This window comes from Trichomycterus rosablanca, chromosome 3 (genome assembly GCF_030014385.1).
Source record: "Trichomycterus rosablanca isolate fTriRos1 chromosome 3, fTriRos1.hap1, whole genome shotgun sequence".
Classification (NCBI taxonomy): Eukaryota; Metazoa; Chordata; class Actinopteri; order Siluriformes; family Trichomycteridae; genus Trichomycterus; species Trichomycterus rosablanca.
The window spans coordinates 905,753-930,000 of record NC_085990.1 but is presented as its reverse complement, the minus strand read 5'-3'; the positions used below and the strand labels follow the sequence as shown (position 1 = coordinate 930,000).

The 24,248-nt window shown below is 43.1% G+C and overlaps 1 protein-coding gene across 1 annotated transcript; it reads left to right on the top strand.

The window, feature by feature from the left end:
- Positions 1 to 346: 346 nt before the first annotated feature.
- hdac9b (histone deacetylase 9b) lies at positions 347 to 22,898 on the top strand. Its single transcript, XM_062991655.1, has 11 exons — positions 347 to 699; positions 10,231 to 10,469; positions 11,222 to 11,372; positions 12,118 to 12,247; positions 13,123 to 13,244; positions 15,004 to 15,135; positions 15,762 to 15,868; positions 18,682 to 18,801; positions 19,663 to 19,855; positions 20,446 to 20,663; positions 21,770 to 22,898. Exons 1-11 carry the CDS (start codon positions 606 to 608, stop codon positions 22,082 to 22,084), a joined length of 1,821 nt encoding a protein of 606 aa, XP_062847725.1. The 5' UTR covers positions 347 to 605; the 3' UTR covers positions 22,085 to 22,898.
- Positions 22,899 to 24,248: the final 1,350 nt, after the last annotated feature.

Below are 24,248 nucleotides of genomic sequence, written 5' to 3'. Positions count from 1 at the left end.
GTTCTATTTCTGTCACCTGTGGCTCTCGCTGCTGTCGATTCACATGCAAATGAGCCTCCTCCTCTCCACCCAGAGCGCGAGAGGAGAGAGAGAGGAGAGAGAAGAGAGAGAGAGCGAGGGAAATAGAGGAGAGAGAGCAAAGAGAGAGAGCGAGCAAGGAGAGAGAGAGGAGAGAGAGCAAGGAGAGCGAGATAGAGGAGAGACAGAGGAGAGAGAGGAAAGAGAGCAAAGAGAGAGAGCGAGCAAGGAGAGAGAGAGGAGAGAGAGCGAGATAGAGGAGAGAGGAAGCGAGAGACAGAGGAGAGAGAGAGGAAAGAGAGCAAAGAGAGAGAGCGAGCAAGGAGAGAGAGAGAGGAGCGAGAGATAGAGGAAAGAGAGGAGAATGAGGATCAGACCGTCAGTGCGAGAGTGACGACTCTTCTGCAGCCATTTCGCAGGGAGAAGCGAAAGCCATGAGCCGAGCCGGCGCAAGAGCTGCCGCCTGAGGAGCCCCTGTGGGAGGAGGAGGAGGCACCGGAGGGTGCGCGTGAGAGAGAGTGTGAAAGTGTGAGAGAGAGCACAAGCGAGAGCTGACAGTGCGACAGGAACACCAGCGTGACCGGACTATGCTCCAGACCATTTACGAGGGCGACTCCCGCTTCTCCAGGCGCCGGCTGCCCGGGGATCTCGACGACGACATGCTCAGCGTCGACGACTCAGGTGACATTTCGGTCTCGCTCTCGCCCTCCTGAACGCTCCGTTACACTCCACTAACGTGCCGGGTTGCCAGGTATTCTCCCCCTGACGTGCGCAGGTTGTGTTTGGGTTAGATCGGCGGTCGTGGAAACGTTTTCCTAACAGGTGAATACGAGCGTCGTTATCATACGCAGCGGAACGACGCAGTTTTAATGATTTAATGAGCGTTTACACCAACCGAACGATAATTATTATTAATATTTTTAATTTCAGCCTGGGTTTGAATCTCACCTGTCACCTGTTGTTGCTTGTTGTTTACAATAGAACAGAGTAGAGTAAAGTAGAACAGAACGCCTTTATTTGTCATATATACATACTCATGTGTACAGTACAGCTCGTTTGGAAGCTGGGGTCCGAGTGCATGGTCAGACAGGGTTAAGGCCCTTGCTCATGGCCCACAGCGACCCTGACCAGGATAAAGCAGTGGTAAAACAGACAATGAATAAATGAATGTATGAATGAATGTTTTAGCTCAGTGTTTAAGGTACTGTTGTCACTGCTGGGCCCCTGAGCGAGGCCCTTAACCTGCTCAAACTGTATTCAGTCATAATTTGGATGAAAGCGTCCGTTAAATGCTGCAAATATGAATGAACGTTAGCTGAAGTTTTATAACATGTTTTTTTATTATTATTTTAACACATTTTTAAATTTTTAAAACACTTTTTTATTTTTTATTTAACACATTAAAAAAATATTTTTTAAAGTTTTTTGTTTTTTATAACACGTTTATTTTATTTTTTATAACACGTTTATTTTATTTTTTATAACACGTTTATTTTTATTTTTTATAACGTTTTTTAAATTTTTTTGTAATGTTTATTTTATTTTTTATAACATGTTTATTTTTATTTTTTATAACAAGTTTATTTTTATTTTTTATAACATGTTTATTTGTATTTTTTATAACAAGTTTATTTTTATTTTTTATAACAAGTTTATTTTTATTTTTTTAATGTTTATATTTATTTTTTATAACAAGTTTATTTTTATTTTTCATAACATTTTTATTTTTAAAACATGTTTTTTTATTTTTTATAACGTTTATTTTATTTTTTAATATGTTTATATTTATTTTTTTAATATGTTTATATTTATTTTTTATAACGTTTATTTTTTTTATAACAAGTTTTTAATTTTTCAATATTTCATTATTTTTTTAAACATTTAAAAAAAATTATAACACGTTTATTTGTATTTTTTTTTACAACACATTTATTATTTTTATAACAAGTTTTTGATTTTTTATTATTTAATTTTTTTAATAAAATTGTAAAAATTTTTTATAACATTTAAAAAATTTTAATAACACATTTATTGTTTTTTAAAACACGTTTTTAAGCATTATTTGATGTACAGTTGATTAACACGGTCACCATCAGCTCAGTTCTTCAGTAAAACTGATTATTTTAAACTGTGAGGTTATTTTGGTCGCACTTCCTTCTTCTGAAGCTGGTAAACGACACTGGCGGTACAGAGACAGGAAACTGACAGAAATCCCCACAGACCTCGTGGGTTTTGATACTCGTCAGGCAGCGCGTGTCTTTTTGAAGCCGCAGGGACCCTGACCGCGGTGATCCGGGTTTCCTCTCGAGTTTTCTGTAATCGTCACTCGTGCTGTTCGGATGTTGAAACGTCGCACTTCCTCTTTACCGTGTCGAAAGTGTTTAGATGTTTCTGGGAATCCACGCCCTCAAGTCACGCTCAGGTCACGTGTTTTTAATTCTTAAAAACCACAGAACACGCCGGGCGTTTGGAACAGGACTGCAGGACATGCACACGTTTATTATTCTCTTTATTCTTTATTGTTTTGGTTTCATCCGGGCAGCCTGGTTTCCTCCCGTCTTCTGTTTCTACTGTTTTATTTCTGCTTTTTCTCCCAGTTTAGTCGTAGCCGGTTCCTCTTCCTCTGCTGGAGACCCTGATGGTGTACTAAGGAGGGTATATTCTCCTGACATGCCCTCCCTCCGATACGACCCCTTCTTATTTGCCCGTACTTTAGTGGATCTGCACGTGAGGTCTCACACATGGAGAGTCACGCACTGATCTCCACGTTCCTCCACTTCTGTACAGGCGCCTCAGCCTAAGGGTCCTTACACAGCATCCAAGACCCCACCCACTTTTTAGTCCCGTCTTTTCCCACCCGGCAGACTAGCGGCTGATTTTATCTGCTGCACTGCCGATCGTGCTCACTAGTGAGGCGCCCAGCTGACCGGTAGCAGGGCTGAGATTTAAACTTGGAAGATCTTACATGATCATTAGAGCGGTTTGAGCGGTAAATATATGCTCGCCCACTACTGCTGAGATCTGGGGATCCAGGGTTCGAATCTCAGTGGTGCTATCAGCCGGTCAGGCGCCTGCATGGACATGAGCAGCTAATGTCCAAGGGCGTGGCTGGTACAGCCTTGTTGTTGTGACCGAGGAGGGTCGTGACTAACACACACCCTTCCGACACGTGTGCAGTACTGACCGCTTCTTTTCACCTGCACCAGACGGGTTCATATGGAGATCCGTATCGTGCACGGAGAGTCACGCACCGATCTGTGTTATCCCCCGATCAGCCAGCAGAGGGAGTAACTGCAGCATTTATGAGGAATCCCTGATCAGACGTTGTTCTACTGCTGAGATCTGTGGATCCAGAGTTCGAATCTCAAAAACTGCAGCACCACTAACATAAATGTACCTACTTTATAAAGCATCACCCCTCAGTTCCCACCACAATAGTAGAATGACCCACATTCTGTCCCGTATCTTGTGTAAATGTAGGATCAGGTAAAAACTCCACTAATCCCACAAACCCGCGCTGTGGTGGACTGAGCTGAAGGATCTGGGGCAGTGGGGCTAAATTTAAATTAATCCCGGGACTTTAGCCTTAAATCCTAAATGCAGCCTAATTCACGGCGGGTGTAAAAGATCTGACGGAGTAAATCTGTGGTTACAGAGCCGCTGGCGGGCGGCGGTCTGTGGGTCAGCTATTCTTAGCCGCGTTAATTTTAGTGTACAGCGCTGAGATAGGCGCGGCGTAGATCCGCTCAGAACTGAACTGGAGCGGATAATAATAACACGTTTTATCATTCACGCTCGTGTGATATTTCAGTTCCGTCGTCAACAAGGACGCTTCACTTCACCGGGCGTGGTTTACTTTCCTCCACTGGTTTGTACAGCGGCGTCGCGGAGTCACATCACAACATCACAACATCACAACAACGCATCGACACAACAACACAACAACACAACAGCGTAAAGGGAGAAACACAAATATATTAGCAGCAATACAGAATTTAAAATAAGATCAAAAATTAAAAACAAATAATAAATGCTGCAACAAAAATATATAAATACATAAATAAATAAAAACGCTGCATTAACTGAAACAAAAAATAAATAAATAAATAAATAAAAGCTGCATTAATTTATTTAAATTAAAAAATGCTAAATTAACTGAAACAAAAAATAAATAAAAGCTGCATTAATTTATTTAAATAAAAAATAATAAAAAAGCTGAATTAACTAAAATAAAAAAAATAAAAAATGCTGCATCACCTGAAACAAAAAAATATTTAACAAAAACGCTGCATTAGCTGAAATAATAACAATAATAAATATTAATAAAAAAATAATAATATTAAATAATAATAACTGATGATAATAATTATAATAATAAATAAATAAATAAATAAGTAAATAAATAATAATACTGATAATAATAATAATAATAAATAATAATAATAATAATAAATTATACCAAAACATTTATATCCTGACAGAAGTAGTCTCCTAAGGATGACACAATGGCATGAGTGTATAAGTTATGTGCTCGTACTTTCTGTGTAACCAGAACTGGTCAGGGTCGTGGTGGGTCTGATTCACCGGGTGAAAGGCATGAAACACCCCGGACAGGTCAGCAGTCCATCACAAAGCTAAACGGGTTTAAAAATGACCATGATGCCACGTAACAGAATCAGTTTGTACATAACAAAAGTCCTCAGCGGAGACGCCGCGCTGCACAGTCATAATTATGCCGGTCATGTTGCCATGGCAGCCGGTTTAGGGTGATGAGCAGGGTTTGTCGTATCCCTCAGATCGCAGCGCTCGCTGTTATGCTGCTATTTTTAGCCACCGGCCGCGCGGACAACAAAACAGGGAGCAGAAACACTTCAGCGCTAATGACTGAGCGGCGGTTTACGTCAACCAGTCTCATCTTAGCAACTCACTGCAGTGGGGGGGGTCTGATTCATAGATAGACAGTCAGTGACTTTTTGTACGTGCGTGTGTGTGTGTGTGTGTGTGTGTGTGTGTGTGACGACTGCAGATGACAGGGTTTGTGTCTGCACTATCAAGAGAACTTGATGGAAAAAACCCAGATATACCAGCAAAATGGGGCAGCTGTAGCCTAGCTGTTAAAGTACTGGACTAGTAATCAAAAGGTCGCTGGTTCAAGTCCCATCACTGCCACTGTTGGGCCCTTGAGCAAGGCCCTTAACCCTCCATTGCTCAGATAATATACTGCCACAGTCACAATAAGAGTTTGAATCCCAGCTCTGCTACCGACCGTCCAGATGCATGTGGCATTTCTGAGCTGTATTGTGACTTTAGCAATAAAGGGCAACAATAGAAGAAGAAGAGAAGGGCGTGTCAGAGGTGGTGGATGAGGAGGAAGATGAGGATGACCAAGAACAAGAGCAGTTATATCAAATACTGTATTCTGTGTAAAGCAGCACATTTATACAACGACATGAGGTCTGTCATGATGTGTCACTTTTAAACTAAAACCCCGGAGAATGTTCACATTTGAACAAAGCTGGATTTATTCTCACAAAGAGGTGGAGAAGAGGTCCCAACATAGCTGATCAACATGCAGTTATAGAAATGCCTGATCATCGTGGTGGCAATGTGACCATGTAGCCTAGCAGTTAAGGTACTGGACTAGTAAAACCACTGCAAGGTTGCCACTGTTGGACCTTTGAGCATGACCCGTAACCCTCAGTTGCTTAGACTGTATACTGTAAGTTGTCTGGATCAAAGTGTCTGCATATTGCTGAAAATGTAAAATGTATGAGCGGCCATCAACAGCAGTGGGGTACTACTAACATTTCTGGATGGTCTACCAGATGCTTTGATTGGACTTCAGCAGGGGATCCTGAGCTTTCACCTTCGTCAAAACGTATGTTAGTGGTTTATCAATAACCTGTGTTTCATAAATCTAAGCCTTCAACCATACTCTCTTCCTAAAATCATTTGAGGAATTCTACTCAGCATACCCAGAAAAATCTGCTCCAGTCAATGGATGCAGTATGTGATGACATTAGAGTGGATTCTTCTCAAGCCTGGATTCTGAATGGATTTTTTTTTGCATTGTCTAGATAGGGAGAATACTGCCTGTAATGTAGATGAAGTCCTGTGGCCTGACCGAGCCCAGATACATGATCCTGAGGCAGAAAAAATGATTGACTTTGCAAACTGTAAATACAATAAATAAATATCTTGCAGTTTATATACTGTATTTCTTTGTTTGTTATCTAGAATTTAAATATGTAAACACTTCAGTAAATATGTTTTTATGTAAACAAAAAACATTTCAGAATTCTTGAATAAAGATTTTTTGGTTTTGCTATGATAAAAGCTCAGTGTTTTCTATTGTTTTATGTAGTGTGTAATGACTGCTGTGTAGTGTTCATGCATTGGCTGGATTTGTGTGTATTTTGACGGCAGTGTTTGGTTTTGAGCAAAGATAAAATAGTTTTGAATTGATTGTTTGATTTTGCAAGACAAGTCAGAGGTTTTGTGAAAGTAGCTTACATTTTGGGTTTAGTGTTTAGTGTTTTGAGAAAAGGAGAGGACAATTCAGAAAAGGTGTTTTAGCAACTCAGAAAAACTGTATTTTTCTGAGCGAGAACACGAACGAGTTTCTGGGGCCCAAAAATGAGATTTAAGGGGCCGTTATGAGTTCAACTCAGGAACATCAAAGGCAGGGTGAGGGACAATATTAATAATATAGTATTATGTGTAATATTTATATTTATTTATTATTTATATTGTATAAAATAAACATTTAAATTTTCAGCTCTTAACAGGCAATTTTATCCAAAGCAACTTACAGTACTGTGACAGTATACAGTCTAAGCAACTGAGGGTTAAGGGCCTCGCTCAAGGGCCCAACAGTGGCAACCTGGCAGTGGTGGGGCTTGAACCAGCGACCTTTTGATTACTAGTGCAGTACCTTAACCACTGGACTTAAAGCCATAAAGCTTTGCAGTGTGTGTGAGTGTGTGTGTGTGTGTGTGTGTGTGTGTGTGCGTGCGTGTGTGAGAGTGTGTGTGTGTGTCTGTATGTGAGTGTGTGAGAGTGTGTGTGAGTGTGTGTGTGTGTGAGTGTGTGCGTGTGAGAGTGTGTGTGTGTGTCTGTATGTGAGTGTGTGAGAGTGTGTGTGAGTGTGTATAAATGTGTGTGTGTGAGTGTGTGTGTGTGAGTGTGTGTGTCTGTGTGTGTGAGTGTGTGTGTGTGAGTGTAAATGTGTGAGTGTGTGTGTGTGTGAGTGGAAACACAATAACTGATGGATGAATGATGTAAGGGGGCACCAGCCAAAATCTTACCTGGGGGACGACACTGGGCCCCACGGGGCCGCAAACAACCCACAACAATCATGCTTTCATCATCATCGTGAATAGCTCCTCTAGATGTGATTAAATGTTCCGTGCATGTTGTAGTGCAGCCTCACCACCGTCGGTTTGGTTCTCTCGAGGGTTCTTTCCTTTAAACCCTCAACGACATGAACTCAACCACCCACCTCACTGCCCCCCCACTGGCTGCACGTATTATGCATGTATTATGGCAAGCCAAACAGGAAATACATAGCAAACACTGATATATATGGAGTGAAAACTGATATATATAAAATAAAACTCGATATACTGTATATGGAATGAATACTGATATATATATATATATATATATATATATGTTTTTATTTTATATATATCAGTTTTCATTTTATATATATCTAGTTTCATTTCATAAATATTGAGTTTCAGTGTATATATATATCAGTTTTCAATTTATATATATCAAGTTCCAGTTTATATATATCAGTTTTCATTCCATATATACTGTATATCAGTTTTCATTTTATATATATATATATATATACAGTGTATCACAAAAGTGAGTACACCCCTCACATTTCTGCAGATATTTAAGTATATCTTTTCATGGGACAACACTGACAAAATGACACTTTGACACAATGAAAAGTAGTCTGTGTGCAGCTTATATAACAGTGTAAATTTATTCTTCCCTCAAAATAACTCAATATACAGCCATTAATGTCTAAACCACCGGCAACAAAAGTGAGTACACCCCTTAGTGAAAGTTCCTGAAGTGTCAATATTTTGTGTGGCCACCATTATTTCCCAGAACTGCCTTAACTCTCCTGGGCATGGAGTTTACCAGAGCTTCACAGGTTGCCACTGGAATGCTTTTCCACTCCTCCATGACGACATCACGGAGCTGGCGGATATTCGAGACTTTGCACTCCTCCACCTTCCGCTTGAGGATGCCCCAAAGATGTTCTATTGGGTTTAGGTCTGGAGACATGCTTGGCCAGTCCATCACCTTTACCCTCAGCCTCTTCAATAAAGCAGTGGTCGTCTTAGAGGTGTGTTTGGGGTCATTATCATGCTGGAACACTGCCCTGCGACCCAGTTTCCGGAGGGAGGGGATCATGCTCTGCTTCAGTATTTCACAGTACATATTGGAGTTCATGTGTCCCTCAATGAAATGTAACTCCCCAACACCTGCTGCACTCATGCAGCCCCAGACCATGGCATTCCCACCACCATGCTTGACTGTAGGCATGACACACTTATCTTTGTACTCCTCACCTGATTGCCGCCACACATGCTTGAGACCATCTGAACCAAACAAATTAATCTTGGTCTCATCAGACCATAGGACATGGTTCCAGTAATCCATGTCCTTTGTTGACATGTCTTCAGCAAACTGTTTGCGGGCTTTCTTGTGTAGAGACTTCAGAAGAGGCTTCCTTCTGGGGTGACAGCCATGCAGACCAATTTGATGTAGTGTGCGGCGTATGGTCTGAGCACTGACAGGCTGACCCCCCACCTTTTCAATCTCTGCAGCAATGCTGACAGCACTCCTGCGCCTATCTTTCAAAGACAGCAGTTGGATGTGACGCTGAGCACGTGCACTCAGCTTCTTTGGACGACCAACGCGAGGTCTGTTCTGAGTGGACCCTGCTCTTTTAAAACGCTGGATGATCTTGGCAACTGTGCTGCAGCTCAGTTTCAGGGTGTTGGCAATCTTCTTGTAGCCTTGGCAATCTTCTTGTAGCGCAACAATTCGTCTTTTAAGATCCTCAGAGAGTTCTTTGCCATGAGGTGCCATGTTGGAACTTTCAGTGACCAGTATGAGAGAGTGTGAGAGCTGTACTACTAAATTGAACACACCTGCTCCCTATGCACACCTGAGACCTAGTAACACTAACAAATCACATGACATTTTGGAGGGAAAATGACAAGCAGTGCTCAATTTGGACATTTAGGGGTGTAGTCTCTTAGGGGTGTACTCACTTTTGTTGCTGGTGGTTTAGACATTAATGGCTGTATATTGAGTTATTTTGAGGGAAGAATAAATGTACACTGTTATATAAGCTGCACACAGACTACTTTTCATTGTGTCAAAGTGTCATTTTGTCAGTGTTGTCCCATGAAAAGATATAATTAAATATCTGCAGAAATGTGAGGGGTGTACTCACTTTTGTGATACACTGTATATATATATATCAAGTTTCATTTTATATATATCAAGTTTCATTTTATATATATACGTATATCAGTTTTCATTTCATATATATTGAGTTTCATTCCATATATATCAGTGTTTGATATATATTTCCTGTTTGGCTTGCCATATAATATATATATACCTTTAGCACAGAGACTGAACTGCACGAAGGAAGCTCTGTTCTAAACCTGACGGAGAATTAAAGAGAATCCGGCTTGGGACCTGCACTGACAAGCGCACCTCACAATGGTTAGACTGTTTTGGCCACACCCCTGCTTAGACATTAGCCAATCATGTCTGTGCAGACGCCCGACCGGCCGATAGCACCGCTGGGATATAAACCCTGGCTCCACAGATCTCAGCAGTAGTGGACTAGCATGCTTTACCACATTTAGTACATGAATATATAAACTGTCATCAAAACGTGGAGAACTATAATGCTGTTGCCTCACAGCAAGAAGGTCCTGGGTTCGATTCCCCAGACCGGACGGCCGTGTGTTTCCTCCGGGTGCTCCGGTTTCCTCCCAGTGTGTGTATCCACTCTGTGATGGACTGCCGAACTGTCCGGGTTGTTTCCTGGCTTTCATCCAAAGAATCCCACCCACTGCAACCCTGACCAGGATAGCACTGTGGTAACACGGACTCTCAGGGGTAATAAACGACTCCTCTGTTCGTCTCTCTGTGTGTTTTCAGCAGACGTTAAACCTGAAGTACCGTCGTCCCCGGACCCCGCGTCTCCTCTAGACCTGCGGACAGACGGACGGGCCCCGGCCCCTGGTTCGGACCCCGGGATGTGGGAGCGTCAGCTCCAGCAGGAACTCGTCCTCATCCAGAAGCAGCAGCAGATTCAGAAGCAGCTTCTCATCAACGAGTTCCAGAAGCAGCACGAGAACCTGATCCGGCAGCACCAGGTTCAGCTGCAGGAGCACCTCAAGGTTCGGTCACGTCCTCATCCTGGACCTCCACAGACTAGCCTGTAGTGACTGTACACAGTCGAGTGAGCTTAGAGGCTGAACTGCATGAAGGAAGCTCTATTTACACCTGAAACCGGTTGCTTCTTTAAATGAATAAAATTAAAATAATGAAATAAAATTAAATCAGCTAATCATCACGGAGTCCGACTGCATTAACTGTAACGACTTCATCCTAAAGCTAACTGTGCTACAGCACTGAAATGAGCATTTCTAGCATAGAATTCCTCTCTCAAACTTTGTAATTACATAAAGCAGAGAAGTAATAAAGTTATTATTAATAAAATGTTATTATTATTAATTATTATTATTGTCATTGTTATTATTATTATTATTATAATTATTATTATCATCATTATTATTATTTATTTACTATTATTATTATTATTTATTATTATTAATTAATATTATTGTTATTATTATTATTATTATTATCATTATTGTTATTATTATTATATTATCTTTATATTATTATTATTATTATTATTACTGTTATTATTGTTATTATTATTATTATTATTGTTGTTAGAATTATTATTATTATTATTATCATTGTTGTTAGAATTATTATTATTATTATTATTAATAATATAATTATTATTATTATTATATGTTTATATCTATTAACGAGACTCCTACGATAATAATCCCAGTAAATGAAGCGCTGGAATGAAAACGTCGTCCTGTGTGTGTAACATCTGGTGTGTTTTTTCCAGCTGCAGCAGGAGCTCCAGGCCATGAAGCAGCAGCAGGAACTGTTGGAGAAGGAGAAGAAGCTGGAGCTACAGAACCAGGAGAGAGAACTGGAGAGACATCGACGTCAGCAACAGGTCCTCATCATGAGGAACAAAGAGAGAGCGCGAGAAAGTGAGAGCTTCAGATATCACACTACTGAGGGGAGACTGATGAGTGAGACTGATGAGAGACTGAAGGGAGACTGAGGGGAGATAGAGGAGAACTAAGGGAAGACTGGCAAGAGACTGACGGGAGACTGATTGGAGACTGAGGTTAGATCAATAGGAGACTGACGGGAGACTGAGGGACTGAGGTTAGACTGATTTGTGACAGACAGGAGACTGGTCAAGCTTTTTCACCACTAGTTTAATCATCAACGTCAATATATTTACATTACTGACCCTTCCAGGACCACTCTAGAAACCCCGGGGCTCTGGAGGTCAGTAGTTACACTGATTATTCCAAATCACCCCTGTGTGTAAGTGAGTAAGTGAGTGAGTAAATGAATAAATGAGCTCTAGGGTTTATTTTCCTCCTGCTTCATTATTTCCGAGACCTACTGAGGTCCTCACCAGGGTAATTTAGTGATTGATGCAGATGAGCGACTGTGTTTGTGCTCTTGTTGTGCATTATATAATCCAGAAGGGGGCGCTGTTCATTCACTTGTCTTACCCAGATTAAGAGGAAACGTGCTACAGAAATACTCACGTTTTATTTATTTATTTATTTATTTTGAGATCAGCACTTCTCCTGAAGCATCAGGACTAAAAGTGGCCATGAAACAACTTCCCTGTATTAAGTGATTCCAGATTTAGACAGAAATACTGGACATGATCAGAGTGTGACCACTAATGACCACCGATGTTGGGTTTTACAGGTGCAGTGGCCAGTACAGAGGTCAAACAGAAGCTTCAGGAGTTCCTGCTGAATAAATCCACGAAGGATGTGACGTCCACTGGATCCTGTCACGCATTTACACCAATACACACCTCCACACTGTGGTTCACGTGAGTGGAAAAACCCTCTTATACCAGATACTAGGGTACATTATACCAGGGTACTTTATACCAGGGTACTTTATACCAGGGACCAGGGGTCCTTATACCAGGGACCAGGGGTCTTTATACCAGGGTACTTTATACCAGGGTACATTATACCAGGGACCAGGGGTCTTTATACCAGGGACCAGGGGTCTTTATATTTTTCAGGGTTTTTTATACCAGGGTACTTTATACCAGGGGTTTTTATACCAGGGGTTTTTATACCAGGGTACATTATACCAGGGACCAGGGGTCTTTATGCCAGGGTACTTTATACCAGGGTACATTATACCAGGGTACATTATACCAGGGTACATTATACCAGGGTACTTTATACCAGGGTACATTATACCAGGGTACTTTATACCAGGGACCAGTGGTCTTTATATTTTTCAGGGTTTTTTTATACCAGGGTACATTATACCAGGGTACTTTATACCAGGGTACATTATACCACGGTACTTTATACCAGGGTACATTATACCAGGGTACATTATACCAGGGGTCTTTATATGTGGGGTCTTTATACCAGGGTACATTATACCAGGGTACTTTATACCAGGGTACATTATACCACGGTACTTTATACCAGGGTACATTATACCAGGGTACATTATACCAGGGGTCTTTATATGTGGGGTCTTTATACCAGGGTACATTATACCAGGGTACTTTATACCAGGGTACTTTATACCAGGGTACATTATACCAGGGTACATTATACCAGGGGTCTTTATATGTGGGCTCTTTAGCCCTGACGTTTAGCACTGGAGCAGATATTACTTGGATTTATGAGCGTGAGGTTTGCTTGGTTGTTGATTTTGTGTCGTCTCTCTGTTCAGGACGTCCCATGACACGGCTCTGGAGCAGAGTTCACCCCCGCTGGGAGAGGTGTCGCCCCCCTGCAAGTTCCGTCTGACCTCCCTGCCCCACTCCAGGGATGATTTCCCTCTCAGGAAGACCGGTATGTATCCTCGGTGCCTTGTGAGGAGCCTAAACACAAAAGCTTATAACCTTCTGTGGGTGTGGCACAACCCAGAAACCTGAGCTCACCAGTTTGAATCTCGGCTCTGCTACCGGCCGGCCGGGCGCCTGCACGCAGACACGATCGACTAACGTCCGCTGCAGTGGCGACCTCTGCTGGCCGGGCGAGGTGCTGCACAGAGATCAGGTCCTGACATGACTTATGCCTCCCTCTGGGACGAGAACAGTTCATAGTCGTGGCGTGAGGTCACCGAGACGTGGCCACGTCCCCCTCGTGTAGGTTTGAGTTATGATGGTAAACAATCACGCCCGGCAGATTGCTTTTCCACACGGAGCGCCGGGTCGTGAACGCGGTTCAGAGGTTCAGAGGTTCAGAGGTCAGGACCACGGAGCCGAGGAGTCCAAGATTATCTCTTTTGTGTGAACTAATAAAATAATTAATTAGGCTGCGGTGGCTCGGTGGGTAGCTCTGTAGCCTTACAGCAAGAAGGGTCTGGGTTCGATTCCCAGGTGGAGTGGTCCGGGTCCTGTCTTTGTGGAGTTTGCATGTTCTCCTTGTGCCTGTGTGGGTTTGCTCCGTGTGCTCCAGTTTCTCTTGGAACTGTTCTTTTTTTTTGGGCTCTGATGTTCTCCTTTTTCGGGGTCTGATGTTCTTCATTTTTAGGGTCTGATGTTCCTCATTTTTGGGGTCTGATGTTCCCCCTTTTTTTAGGGTCTGATGTTCCTCCTTTTAGGGTGTGATGTTCCTCCTTTTTGGGGTCTGATCTCCTTTTTAGGGTCTGATGTTCCTCCATTTGGGGTCTGATGTTCTCCTTTTGGGGTCTGATGTTCATCCTTTTGGGGTTTGATGTTCTCCTTTTTGGGGTCTGATGTTCCTCCTTTTTGGGGTCTGATCTCCTATTTAGGGTTTGATGTTCCTCCATTTGGGGTCTGATGTTCCTCCATTTGGGGTCTGATGTTCTACTTTTGGGGTCTGATGTTCTCCTTTTTGGGGTCTGATCTCCTTTTTAGGGTCTGATGTTCCTCCATTTGGGGTCTGATGTTCCTCCTTTTGGGGTCTGATGTTCCTCTTTCGGGGTCTGATGTTCCTCCATTTGAGGTCTGATGTTCTCCTTTTTGGGGTCTGATGTTCCTCCTTTTGGGGTCTGATCTTTTTGTTTTTGGGGTCTGATGTTCTTCCTTTTTAGGGTCTGACACCCTCATTTTAAGGGGTCTGATTCCCTTTTTTTGTGGGTCTGATGTTCCTCCTGTTTGGGGTTATGATGACCCCACCCTATGTAAGAGCGTATAGTGGATGAAGAGGATTGTATGGAGTGGATCTTGAACTCTGGATATTTTAAGCGTTTTATTCCCGGTGCAGTAATGCGGTGCAGTAATGCGGTGCAGTAATGCGGCTCATAAATGTGCAGCAGTTGCATCAGAGGGTTCGAATCCCCCCGGCACACCAAAGGCTTGTTTTCTTTATCTGATGATGAAAATGATGCAGAAAAAACCACGTCCAGCAGGAGAAACGTAGAAAATCTTTTTACTGTTTTATTTCTGCATTTTCTCCCTTTTTCACCCAGTTTAGTCATAGCCAGTTCCTGTTCCACTGCAGGTGTGTGTTTGCCCTGTGATGGACTGGCGACCTGTCCGGGGTGTTTCCCTCCCACACACACTGTCTTTATAAGGATTTTCTCATGTTATCTCACTGTAAATGTAATATAATGAATGAATGAACTCGTGTGCTCTGGTTACAGCATCAGAACCGAACCTGAAGGTGCGCTCGCGGCTGAAGCAGAAGGTCGCCGAGAGGAGGAGCAGCCCTCTACTGAGACGAAAAGAAGGAGCCGCTGTGACCCCCTTCAAAAAAAGAGCGCTGGAGCTCATGGGTACGAGACCAAATCTCATCACTCGACTAACCATTAGCATTAAGCTAAGAACTGCTGACTGCTCACTGTGGTTTACGCTGTCTCATTACAGACCTGCTGCTAAAGGCTAATGCTACAGTGCTAACAGAGTTCAGATGAAGCTTTATTGACATTGTGAATCTGGATATTATTACATTAAAAAGAAAACAACAACAATAATAATAATAATAATAATAAAATAATAATAATAAAAATAGTAATAATGTTAATAATGTTAATAATAATAATAATAAAATAATAATAATAATAATAATGTTAATAATAATAATAATAATGTTAATAATAATAATAATAATGTTAATAATAATGTTGATAATAATAATAATAATGTTAATAATAATAATAATAATAATGTTTAATGTTAATAATAATAATAATAATAATAATGTTAATAATAATGCAAATAATAATAATAACAATAATTATAATAATAATAATAATAACAATGATAATAATAATAATGTCAATAATCAAAATAATAATAAAAATGTTAATGTTTATAATAATAATAATAATAATGATGGTGTAATGGTATGGTAGTAAAAATAATATTTTTTAAATTTAATTTAATTTCCTGTTGTCCGCAGATCCTGTGCTCAGTAGCGCCTCTCCTGGTTCGGCTCCCGGCTCTCCGAACGGCTTCTTGTGTGCCGAAAACGGACCATCATCACTACCAGCCACCACCTTCACAGAGGTACATTTATAATCCGCTCGTATTTGTAGTTAGCATTAGTGGCAGTGGTAAAGGTGGTAAAGGTGCTGGACTAGTAAACAGAAGGTTGCCGGTTCAAGCCCCGCCACTACCAAGTTGCCACTGTTGGGTCCCTGAGCAAGGCCCTTAACCCTCAATTGCTCATTGTGTTCCACTCACTGTGTAAGTCGCTTTGGATAAAAGCGTCTGCTAAATGCTAAAAATGTAAATGTGTTATTTATAAATGTGCACTGGTTGAGCCTGATCGATCCACTAGCTGCTGGTATTCAGCGACACTCTAACGAGTCGAACACGTGGAGCGGCGGGTCGGGAGCTTGGACGGTCCGGGGACGACCTGCAGATCGTCTGGGTGCAGGAACGAGGCGTGTTTGTGATTGGTTACATGAGGTGTCCTGTTTCAGGAGGAACTGCCCCCCTGGATGGTATAAAGGCCGGATGTTCAAGTAAAGGTCAGAGAATATTGGTGCTGGACTGACCTGCTGTGTCCTGGAAGTGAGATCAGGGGTCAGTGGACATCATTCCTCTGGATTTCGGACAGTGCAGGACAGATTTCTGCTTTTATGTGACCTTTGAACAAACCTTCCATCATCTTCTTAGGTGGCTCAGTGGGTAGCACTGTCACCTCACAGCAAGAAGGTTCTGGGTTTGATTCCCAGGGGTAGCGGTCCAGGTCCTTTCTGTGTGGCGTTTGCATGTTCTCCCCGTGTCTGTGTGGGTTTCCTCCAACAGTCCAAAGACTTGCAGTCAGTGTATGTTTGTGTATCTATGTGTGTATGTAGATCAGGGGTCACCAACCTTTTCAAGACCGAGAGCTACTTTAAGGGTACTGAATAATACGAAGGGCTACTTGTTTGATAAATACTTCCAGAATAACATAACGTTGCACGGTTCACCTTTAATGATATTATTATTATTATTGTTATTATTATTATTATTATCAATATACAGTGTATCACAAAAGTGAGTACACCCCTCACATTTCTGCAAATATTTTATTATATATTTTCATGGGACAACACTATAGAAATAAAACTTGGATATAACTTAGAGTAGTCAGTGTACAACTTGTATAGCAGTGTAGATTTACTGTCCTCTAAAAATAACTCAACACACAGCCATTAATGTCTAAATGGCTGGCAACATAAGTGAGTACACCCCACAGTGAACATGTCCAAATTGTGCCCAAAGTGTCAATATTTTGTGTGACCACCATTATTATCCAGCACTGCCTTAACCCTCCCGGGCATGGAATTCACCAGAGCTGCACAGGTTGCTACTGGAATCCTCTTCCACTCCTCCATGATGACATCACGGAGCTGGTGAATGTTAGACACCTTGAACTCCTCCACCTTCCACTTGAGGATGCGCCACAGGTGCTCAATTGGGTTTAGTCCATCACCTTTACCTTCAGCTTTCTCAGCAAGGCAGTTGTCATCTTGGAGGTTGTGTTTGGGGTCGTTATCCTGTTGGAAAACTGCCATGAGGCCCAGTTTTCGAAGGGAGGGGATCATGCTCTGTTTCAGAATGTCACAGTACATGTTGGAATTCATGTTTCCCTCAATGAACTGCAGCTCCCCAGTGCCAGCAACACTCATGCAGCCCAAGACCATGATGCTACCACCACCTTGCTTGACTGTAGGCAAGATACAGTTGTCTTGGTCCTTCTCACCAGGGCGCCGCCACACATGCTGGACACCATCTGAGCCAAACAAGTTTATCTTGGTCTCGTCAGACCACAGGGCATTCCAGTAATCCATGTTCTTGGACTGCTTGTCTTCAGCAAACTGTTTGCGGGCTTTCTTGTGCGTCAGCTTCCTTCTGGGATGACGACCATGCAGACCGAGTTGATGCAGTGTGCGGCGTATGGTCTGAGCACTGACAGGCTGACCTCCCACGTCTTCAGCCTCTGCAGCAATGCTGGCAGCACTCATGTGTCTATTTTTTAAAGCCAACCTCTGGATATGACGCCGAACACGTGGACTCAACTTCTTTGGTTGACCCTGGCGAAGCCTGTTCCGAGTGGAACCTGTCCTGGAAAACCGCTGTATGACCTTGGCCACCATGCTGTAGCTCAGTTTCAGGGTGTTAGCAATCTTCTTATAGCCCAGGCCATCTTTGTGGAGAGCAACAATTCTATTTCTCACATCCTCAGAGAGTTCTTTGCCATGAGGTGCCATGTTGAATATCCAGTGGCCAGTATGAGAGAATTGTACCCAAAACACCAAATTTAACAGCCCTGCTCCCCATTTACACCTGGGACCTTGACACATGACACCAGGGAGGGACAACGACACATTTGGGCACAATTTGGACATGTTCACTGTGGGGTATACTCACTTATGTTGCCAGCTATTTAGACATTAATGGCTGTGTGTTGAGTTATTTTCAGAAGACAGTAAATCTACACTGCTATACAAGCTGTACACTGACTACTCTAAGTTATATCCAAGTGTCATGTCTATAGTGTTGTCCCATGAAAAGATATAATGAAATATTTGCAGAAATGTGAGGGGTGTACTCACTTTTGTGATACACTGTATATATATAGTGTGTGTGGGTGTATGTGTGTGTGAGTGTGTGTGTATATTGATATGTGTGTGTGTGTGTGTCCTGTGATGGACTGGCGACCTGTCCAGGGTGTTTCCCACCTTTTACCTAGAGAATCAGACCCACTGGGACCCTGACCAGGATAACATGGTGCTAAAACAGTGAATGAATGTAGTTATTTCCAGTGTTCTGTACTGGGATTTCAAAAATAACTGGACGCTCTCCCTCTCTGTCTCTCTCTCTGGCAGTGTTGGCCCTCACAGATGAACCCGTTGGGCCCCGAGGGGTCGGTGCCCATGCTGAGTCTCTACACGTCGTCTCTGCCCAACATCACCCTGAGCCTCTCGCCCACCGCCTCGTCCCTCAGCGTGAGTCACGCCGACATCACCGACATCACCACTTCATTATCACAAGAGCACTCAGTTCTCCTCACACATTTAGTCATATCCAATTCCACCTACACTCCTGACCGAGGAGGGTCGTGACTAACACACGCCCCCTCCGACACGTGTGCAGTAGCGACCGCTTCTTCTCACCTGCACTAGGGTTCATACGGAGATCCGTATCGCACACTGAGAGTCACGCACTGATCTCCGTTATCCCCCGTCTGTGCAGCGCCATCGATCAGCCAGTAGAGGGAGTAACTGCAGCAGTTATGAGGAATCCCTCCAATTTTTGTCTGTGTAGCCGCTAGCTGAGCTGAGCTAGCGTGTTTACCGCTGCGCCACTCCAGCGTCCACTTAGCAAAACATTATTGATGATGATGTTCCAGACAATGAATGACTGAATTAATTAATGTACTGATTAAGTAATACTTAAACTATACGGCAGTGCCAACGATCTAAGCGTGCAGATCCACGCCCGTTACCCTGAAGCGCTTCTCTAGCATGTCACTTTAGCATCATTTTTTTAATGATTTATTATATTTTTACGGGACCCTGAGCGCTCGCCGTACGCTTAGGCTGATAAATGAGAGGAAATGTCGTTTCAGGCCCCCGCTGAGCCGCGCGTCGTGGATCCTGTTGAGAGACTAGCGGTCAGCGACTGTCTGGATGATGTGTGTAGCCTCTGGGTAGCGACCCTTGACCTTGGGAGGGTTTTATAGGTCTTACATAAATATTATGCCGGAGTGTCCGGTGTCGCCTCATCCAGTCCTTTAGTTTAAAGATCACGAGCGTCCAGTCTTTTATTGAACGGGTTATTTTTGATTGCACCGTGTCCCCCTGTAGGCCGGTCTGGGGCTGACGGAGAAGCACGGCGATGCCAGCAGAGCGATGCCCATCAGGCCGGGCGTGCCCGCTCAGCTCCTGGCTCCGGTGTCCCTGGCGGTGGGCGTGGAGAAAGTGAGCAGCAGCCAGCAGGTTCTCCTGCAGCACCTCCTGCAGAAGGAGCAGCTCCGCCACCAGAAGATCGGCTCCGCCGGTAAGAACTTCATCCAGACTCCATACACAGACTCCATACACAGACTCCATACACAGACTCAAATCCAGGGGCCCGGGGCCCCATGGTGAACCAGCATCACGTCCGGGGTTCCAGTGATTCAGGGGAAACTGGACCCACAGCGACCCTATTCAGGATAAAGTGGCAGGGAAAATGAAATGAAATTATTAAAAATAAATACATACGTTACACTGGGAGCCTGATGTACTCGATTCATTTTAAATACACTCCTTTCTGAGGTCTGTCATTAAATTTATCATCATTTATCAAATTTATAATAATTTATTTAAAATTGATTACATTTATAATAATTTATTTAAAATCGATTAAATTTACAATATTTTATTAAAAATTAACCAAATTTATAATAATTAATTTAAAATAAATTAAATTGATAATAAATAATTTAAAATTAACCAAATTTATAATAATTTATTTAAAATCAATTAAATGTATAATAATTCATTTAAAATCAACCAAGTTTATAATATTTTATTTAAAACCAAATTTATAATAATTTATTTAAAATCAGTCACATTTGCACAGTCGAACTGTTACGATCTTCTTTCTAGGTCCGGGCGTAGGACTGCTGCACCCCCCCTCTCCCCTGGCGGCGAAGGATCGCTCCTTGGGCGTCGCCCGCCCCAGACTCCCGCGCCATCGGCCCCTGCACCGCACCCAGTCGGCCCCGCTGCCGCAGAGCATGCTGGCACAACTGGTCCTCCAGCAGCAGCACCAGCACTTCCTGGAGACGCAGAAACAGTTCCAGCACCAGGTCCACATCAACACGGTACCCGTCTGATTCTGTGCTAGCACCCGCGCTCTCTGATTACACACACACGCCGTTCAGGGCTGCAGAATGTGATCGTGATGCTGTAATAAGCAGGTCAGTCGTAATGAAGGTCTAGAAGGCAGCGTGAGTAGTACCAAAATGTGTGTTTATATCTTCATTTAAATACATTTTTAGAGGTTTAAAATTTTGCAATAACAAGGTGGGTGGCGCTGTTGCCTCACAGCCAGAAGGGCCTGGGTTTGATTCCTCAGGGAATCTTGGTACGGTCAGAACTTCAACCTAAAAATGTCCTGCCAGATTCATTCACCCATCATCTGTTTTACCACTGCGTTATCCTGGTCAGGGTCACGGTGGGTCCGAAGCACCCTGGACAGGTCGCCAGGTCAAATTAGTATTTTGTTTTTGGACTGTGGGAAGAAACCGGAGCGCCCAGAGGAAATCCACGCAGACACGGGGAGAGCATGTGAAACTTCACACAGGAAGGACGTTCGCTGCTTCATCTGGGAATTGGAACCCAGACCCTTCTTGCTGTGAGGCGACAGTCCTCAAGAACATCCTCAAAGGGCAGCTGTAGCCTAGCGGTTAAAATACTGGACTAGTATTCAAAAGGTCACTGGTTCAAGCCCCACCACTGCCAGGTTGACACTGTTGGGCCCCTGAGCGAGGCCCTTAACCCTCACTTGCTTAGACTGTATACTGTCACAGTACTGTAAGTAGCTTTGGATGACCCAAAATATTAGGACCACCTTAAAATGTGCATTCCACTCCGGGTTTGAATCTCGGCTCTGCTACCGATTGTCTGGGTGCCCCCTAGTGGGCACGATCGACAGTGCAGACAGAGCAGCAGATTAATGCTGGGTGGGAAAAGACGGGACTAAAAAGTGGGCGGGGTCTTGGACGCTGTGTAAGGACCCTGGTTAGTAGCGCGAGGCACCTGTACAGAAGTGGAGGAACGTGGAGATCAGCGCGTGACTCTCCGTGTGCGAGACCGACCTCGCGTGTCTGAGGGAGGGCGTGTCAGGAGAATATCCCCTCCTCATACACCATCGGGGAACTGGCTACGACTAACCCTGACCTAATCTCTCTCTTTTTTGTTTTTGCAGCTTCTCTCCAAGTCCATCGAGCAGATGAGGAGGCCGAGCGTCCACCTGCAGGAGTCAGAAGAGGAGGAGGGGGAGGAGGCGCACGAGCTGGGCACAGAGGAGGAAAGCTCGCCCTCTGGTGGCGCCATCCGCAAGCGCAGCCCCGTCCACAACAGCAACAGAAGCGGCGTCGACGCCGCCAGCGAGCACGACGAACACGCGGTCATCAGAATCAAGGAGGAGCCCGACGACAGCGACGACGAGACGCATGCCCAACAGGAGCTGGTGTACCTGCGGCAGGTAGAGGGGAGGCTGGTGATACGGGCTGTGAACTGAAGGGGGCTCTGAACCCCTGACCCTTTACGCCCGTCTGGACCGTTCGTGATCTCTGTCTCGTCCGCTTCGATGATCTGTTTATAATTCAGATAAAATAATGAAGAATAATTTATCTTTTATTTAAAATGTATTTAACGTCCTTCCTCCTCTCTGTCCACCGACCGGTAGATCTCACAGAGAGACTCTTCATGCGACATTGAACTATTATTATTATTTTATTATTTATTGAATTATTTTATTTGTGATGGTTTTGTGGTTCCTGCCCACTTTTCGTCGTTTCGGGTTTTCCCGGGGCTCTGGGAGCTCGTCTTGGACCCGCCGGCGGTGGGGCGGCGCTGACAGGAGGGCCGAGCAGGAAATGCCTGGTGGAAGCCAGAAATGCGAGTGATTCATGAGCGCAGGAATGCTGGGAGAGTCACGGAGGCCGGCCGCGAGCGCTGATTTACTGTTGGGGCGAATTACAGAGCGGGAGAGAGAGGGGGAACGGCGGAGGGAGTCCCCTTTAAAAACCGATCCCTCCCCCCCGAGACCGGGCCGCTAATGTGCCCCTCGACATGCGCGTCGCTATTCCTCCCCCGGTATTTTCCCGGGGCGTGGTCGCTGACGGGAACCGTGAGTCTTTCTGCTGATTTTCCGTCAGTTGTGGTGTTGATGTGAGACCCCTCGTATCGTCTGACGTGTCTGTCCTCGTCCTCTTGTGTCCCCCTCTGCTCTGGACGTGAAGTCGTCTCGTCTTTATTTCGTGATCGTTTGAAAACGTCGTCGTCCTGCTTCGTCTCTTTTCTTTGTAAAATAAAGTTCATTCCGACCTTAATATCAGTCTGAGGTTTTATTTTACTCCACTAAGGCTGTGTTCAAAATCACCTAACGCGTACTGCATAGTGCACTTAGTATATAGACTGCATACTACACTCAGTACATACTGTACTATACTATATTTATACTACACTCAGTATATAAACAGCATACTACACTTAGTACATACTGCATACTACTCTTAGTACACTCTGTATTCTAGAAGAAGAAGAAGAAGATTTATTTATTTATTTGTCATATATACATATACAGGTGTACAGTACCATGAAACTCTTTCTTCGCATATCCCAGCTTGTTTGGAAGTTGGGGTCAGAGCGCAGGGTCAGCCGTAATACGGCGCCCCTGAAGCACACAAAGTTAAGGGCCTCGCTCAGGGACCCAACAGTGGCTGCATAGCAGAGCCTGGATTTGAACCGCCAATCTTCCGGTTGATAGCCCAAAGCTCTACCCTGGAAAATACAGCTGGAAAATAATAATGATTTACATTTTTGCATCAGGTTTAGTCCTCCCCCGGGTCACAGTCTGTACCCCTTGTTTTCTGGAGTTGGGAAGCTGTGCTCCTAAATCACGTGCTGTAACTGTTGTTGGGACGCAGGTTCCCACACTCAGTCTCAGGGCCGGTACGCAGGACCTTTAAAGTTTCCATGCAGGGCTTTGATGTAAACATGAAAGAGATCCTGGATTTAAAACCGTGGTTCAGATAAAGAAAAGCTTTAAGGTGGTGATATAGAACCCGAGCGGGGTGGAACTCGGCCCTTGCTAAGCTGCATCAGAGCGCATGTTTAAGCTGCACGCAGAGAGGAAACGTGACCGCATCTGATTTTATTCATCAGGTACAACCAAAAATATCTAAGCAGCAGCTCCGTTATAGGTCCCTGAATCAGGGCTTCACTGCATGGGACAGTTAGCATTCACGCTATAACACAACGCTGTGGCTAATCAGAGCTTAATGGCTCAAAATAAATTAATAAATTAATAAGTAGTAAATAAATAAGTAAATAAATAAATAAATAAATAGATAATTAAATAAATAAATAAATAGACAGGAAAATAAATGGATAAATAAATAGACAGATAAATAAATAAATAAATAAATAAATTATAAATAGATAAATAAAGAAATTAATTAATTAATTATAAATAGATGAATAAATGAATAGATAAATAAATAAGCAAATAGATAAATAAGTAAATAACAAATGATAAATAAATAAATAAATTAATTTATAAATACAGTAGATAAATAAATAAATTAAATAATTAATAAATAGATAAATACATGAATAAGTAAATAATTAAATAAATAAATGAATTAAATAATAAATAGATAGATAAATAAATAAATAAA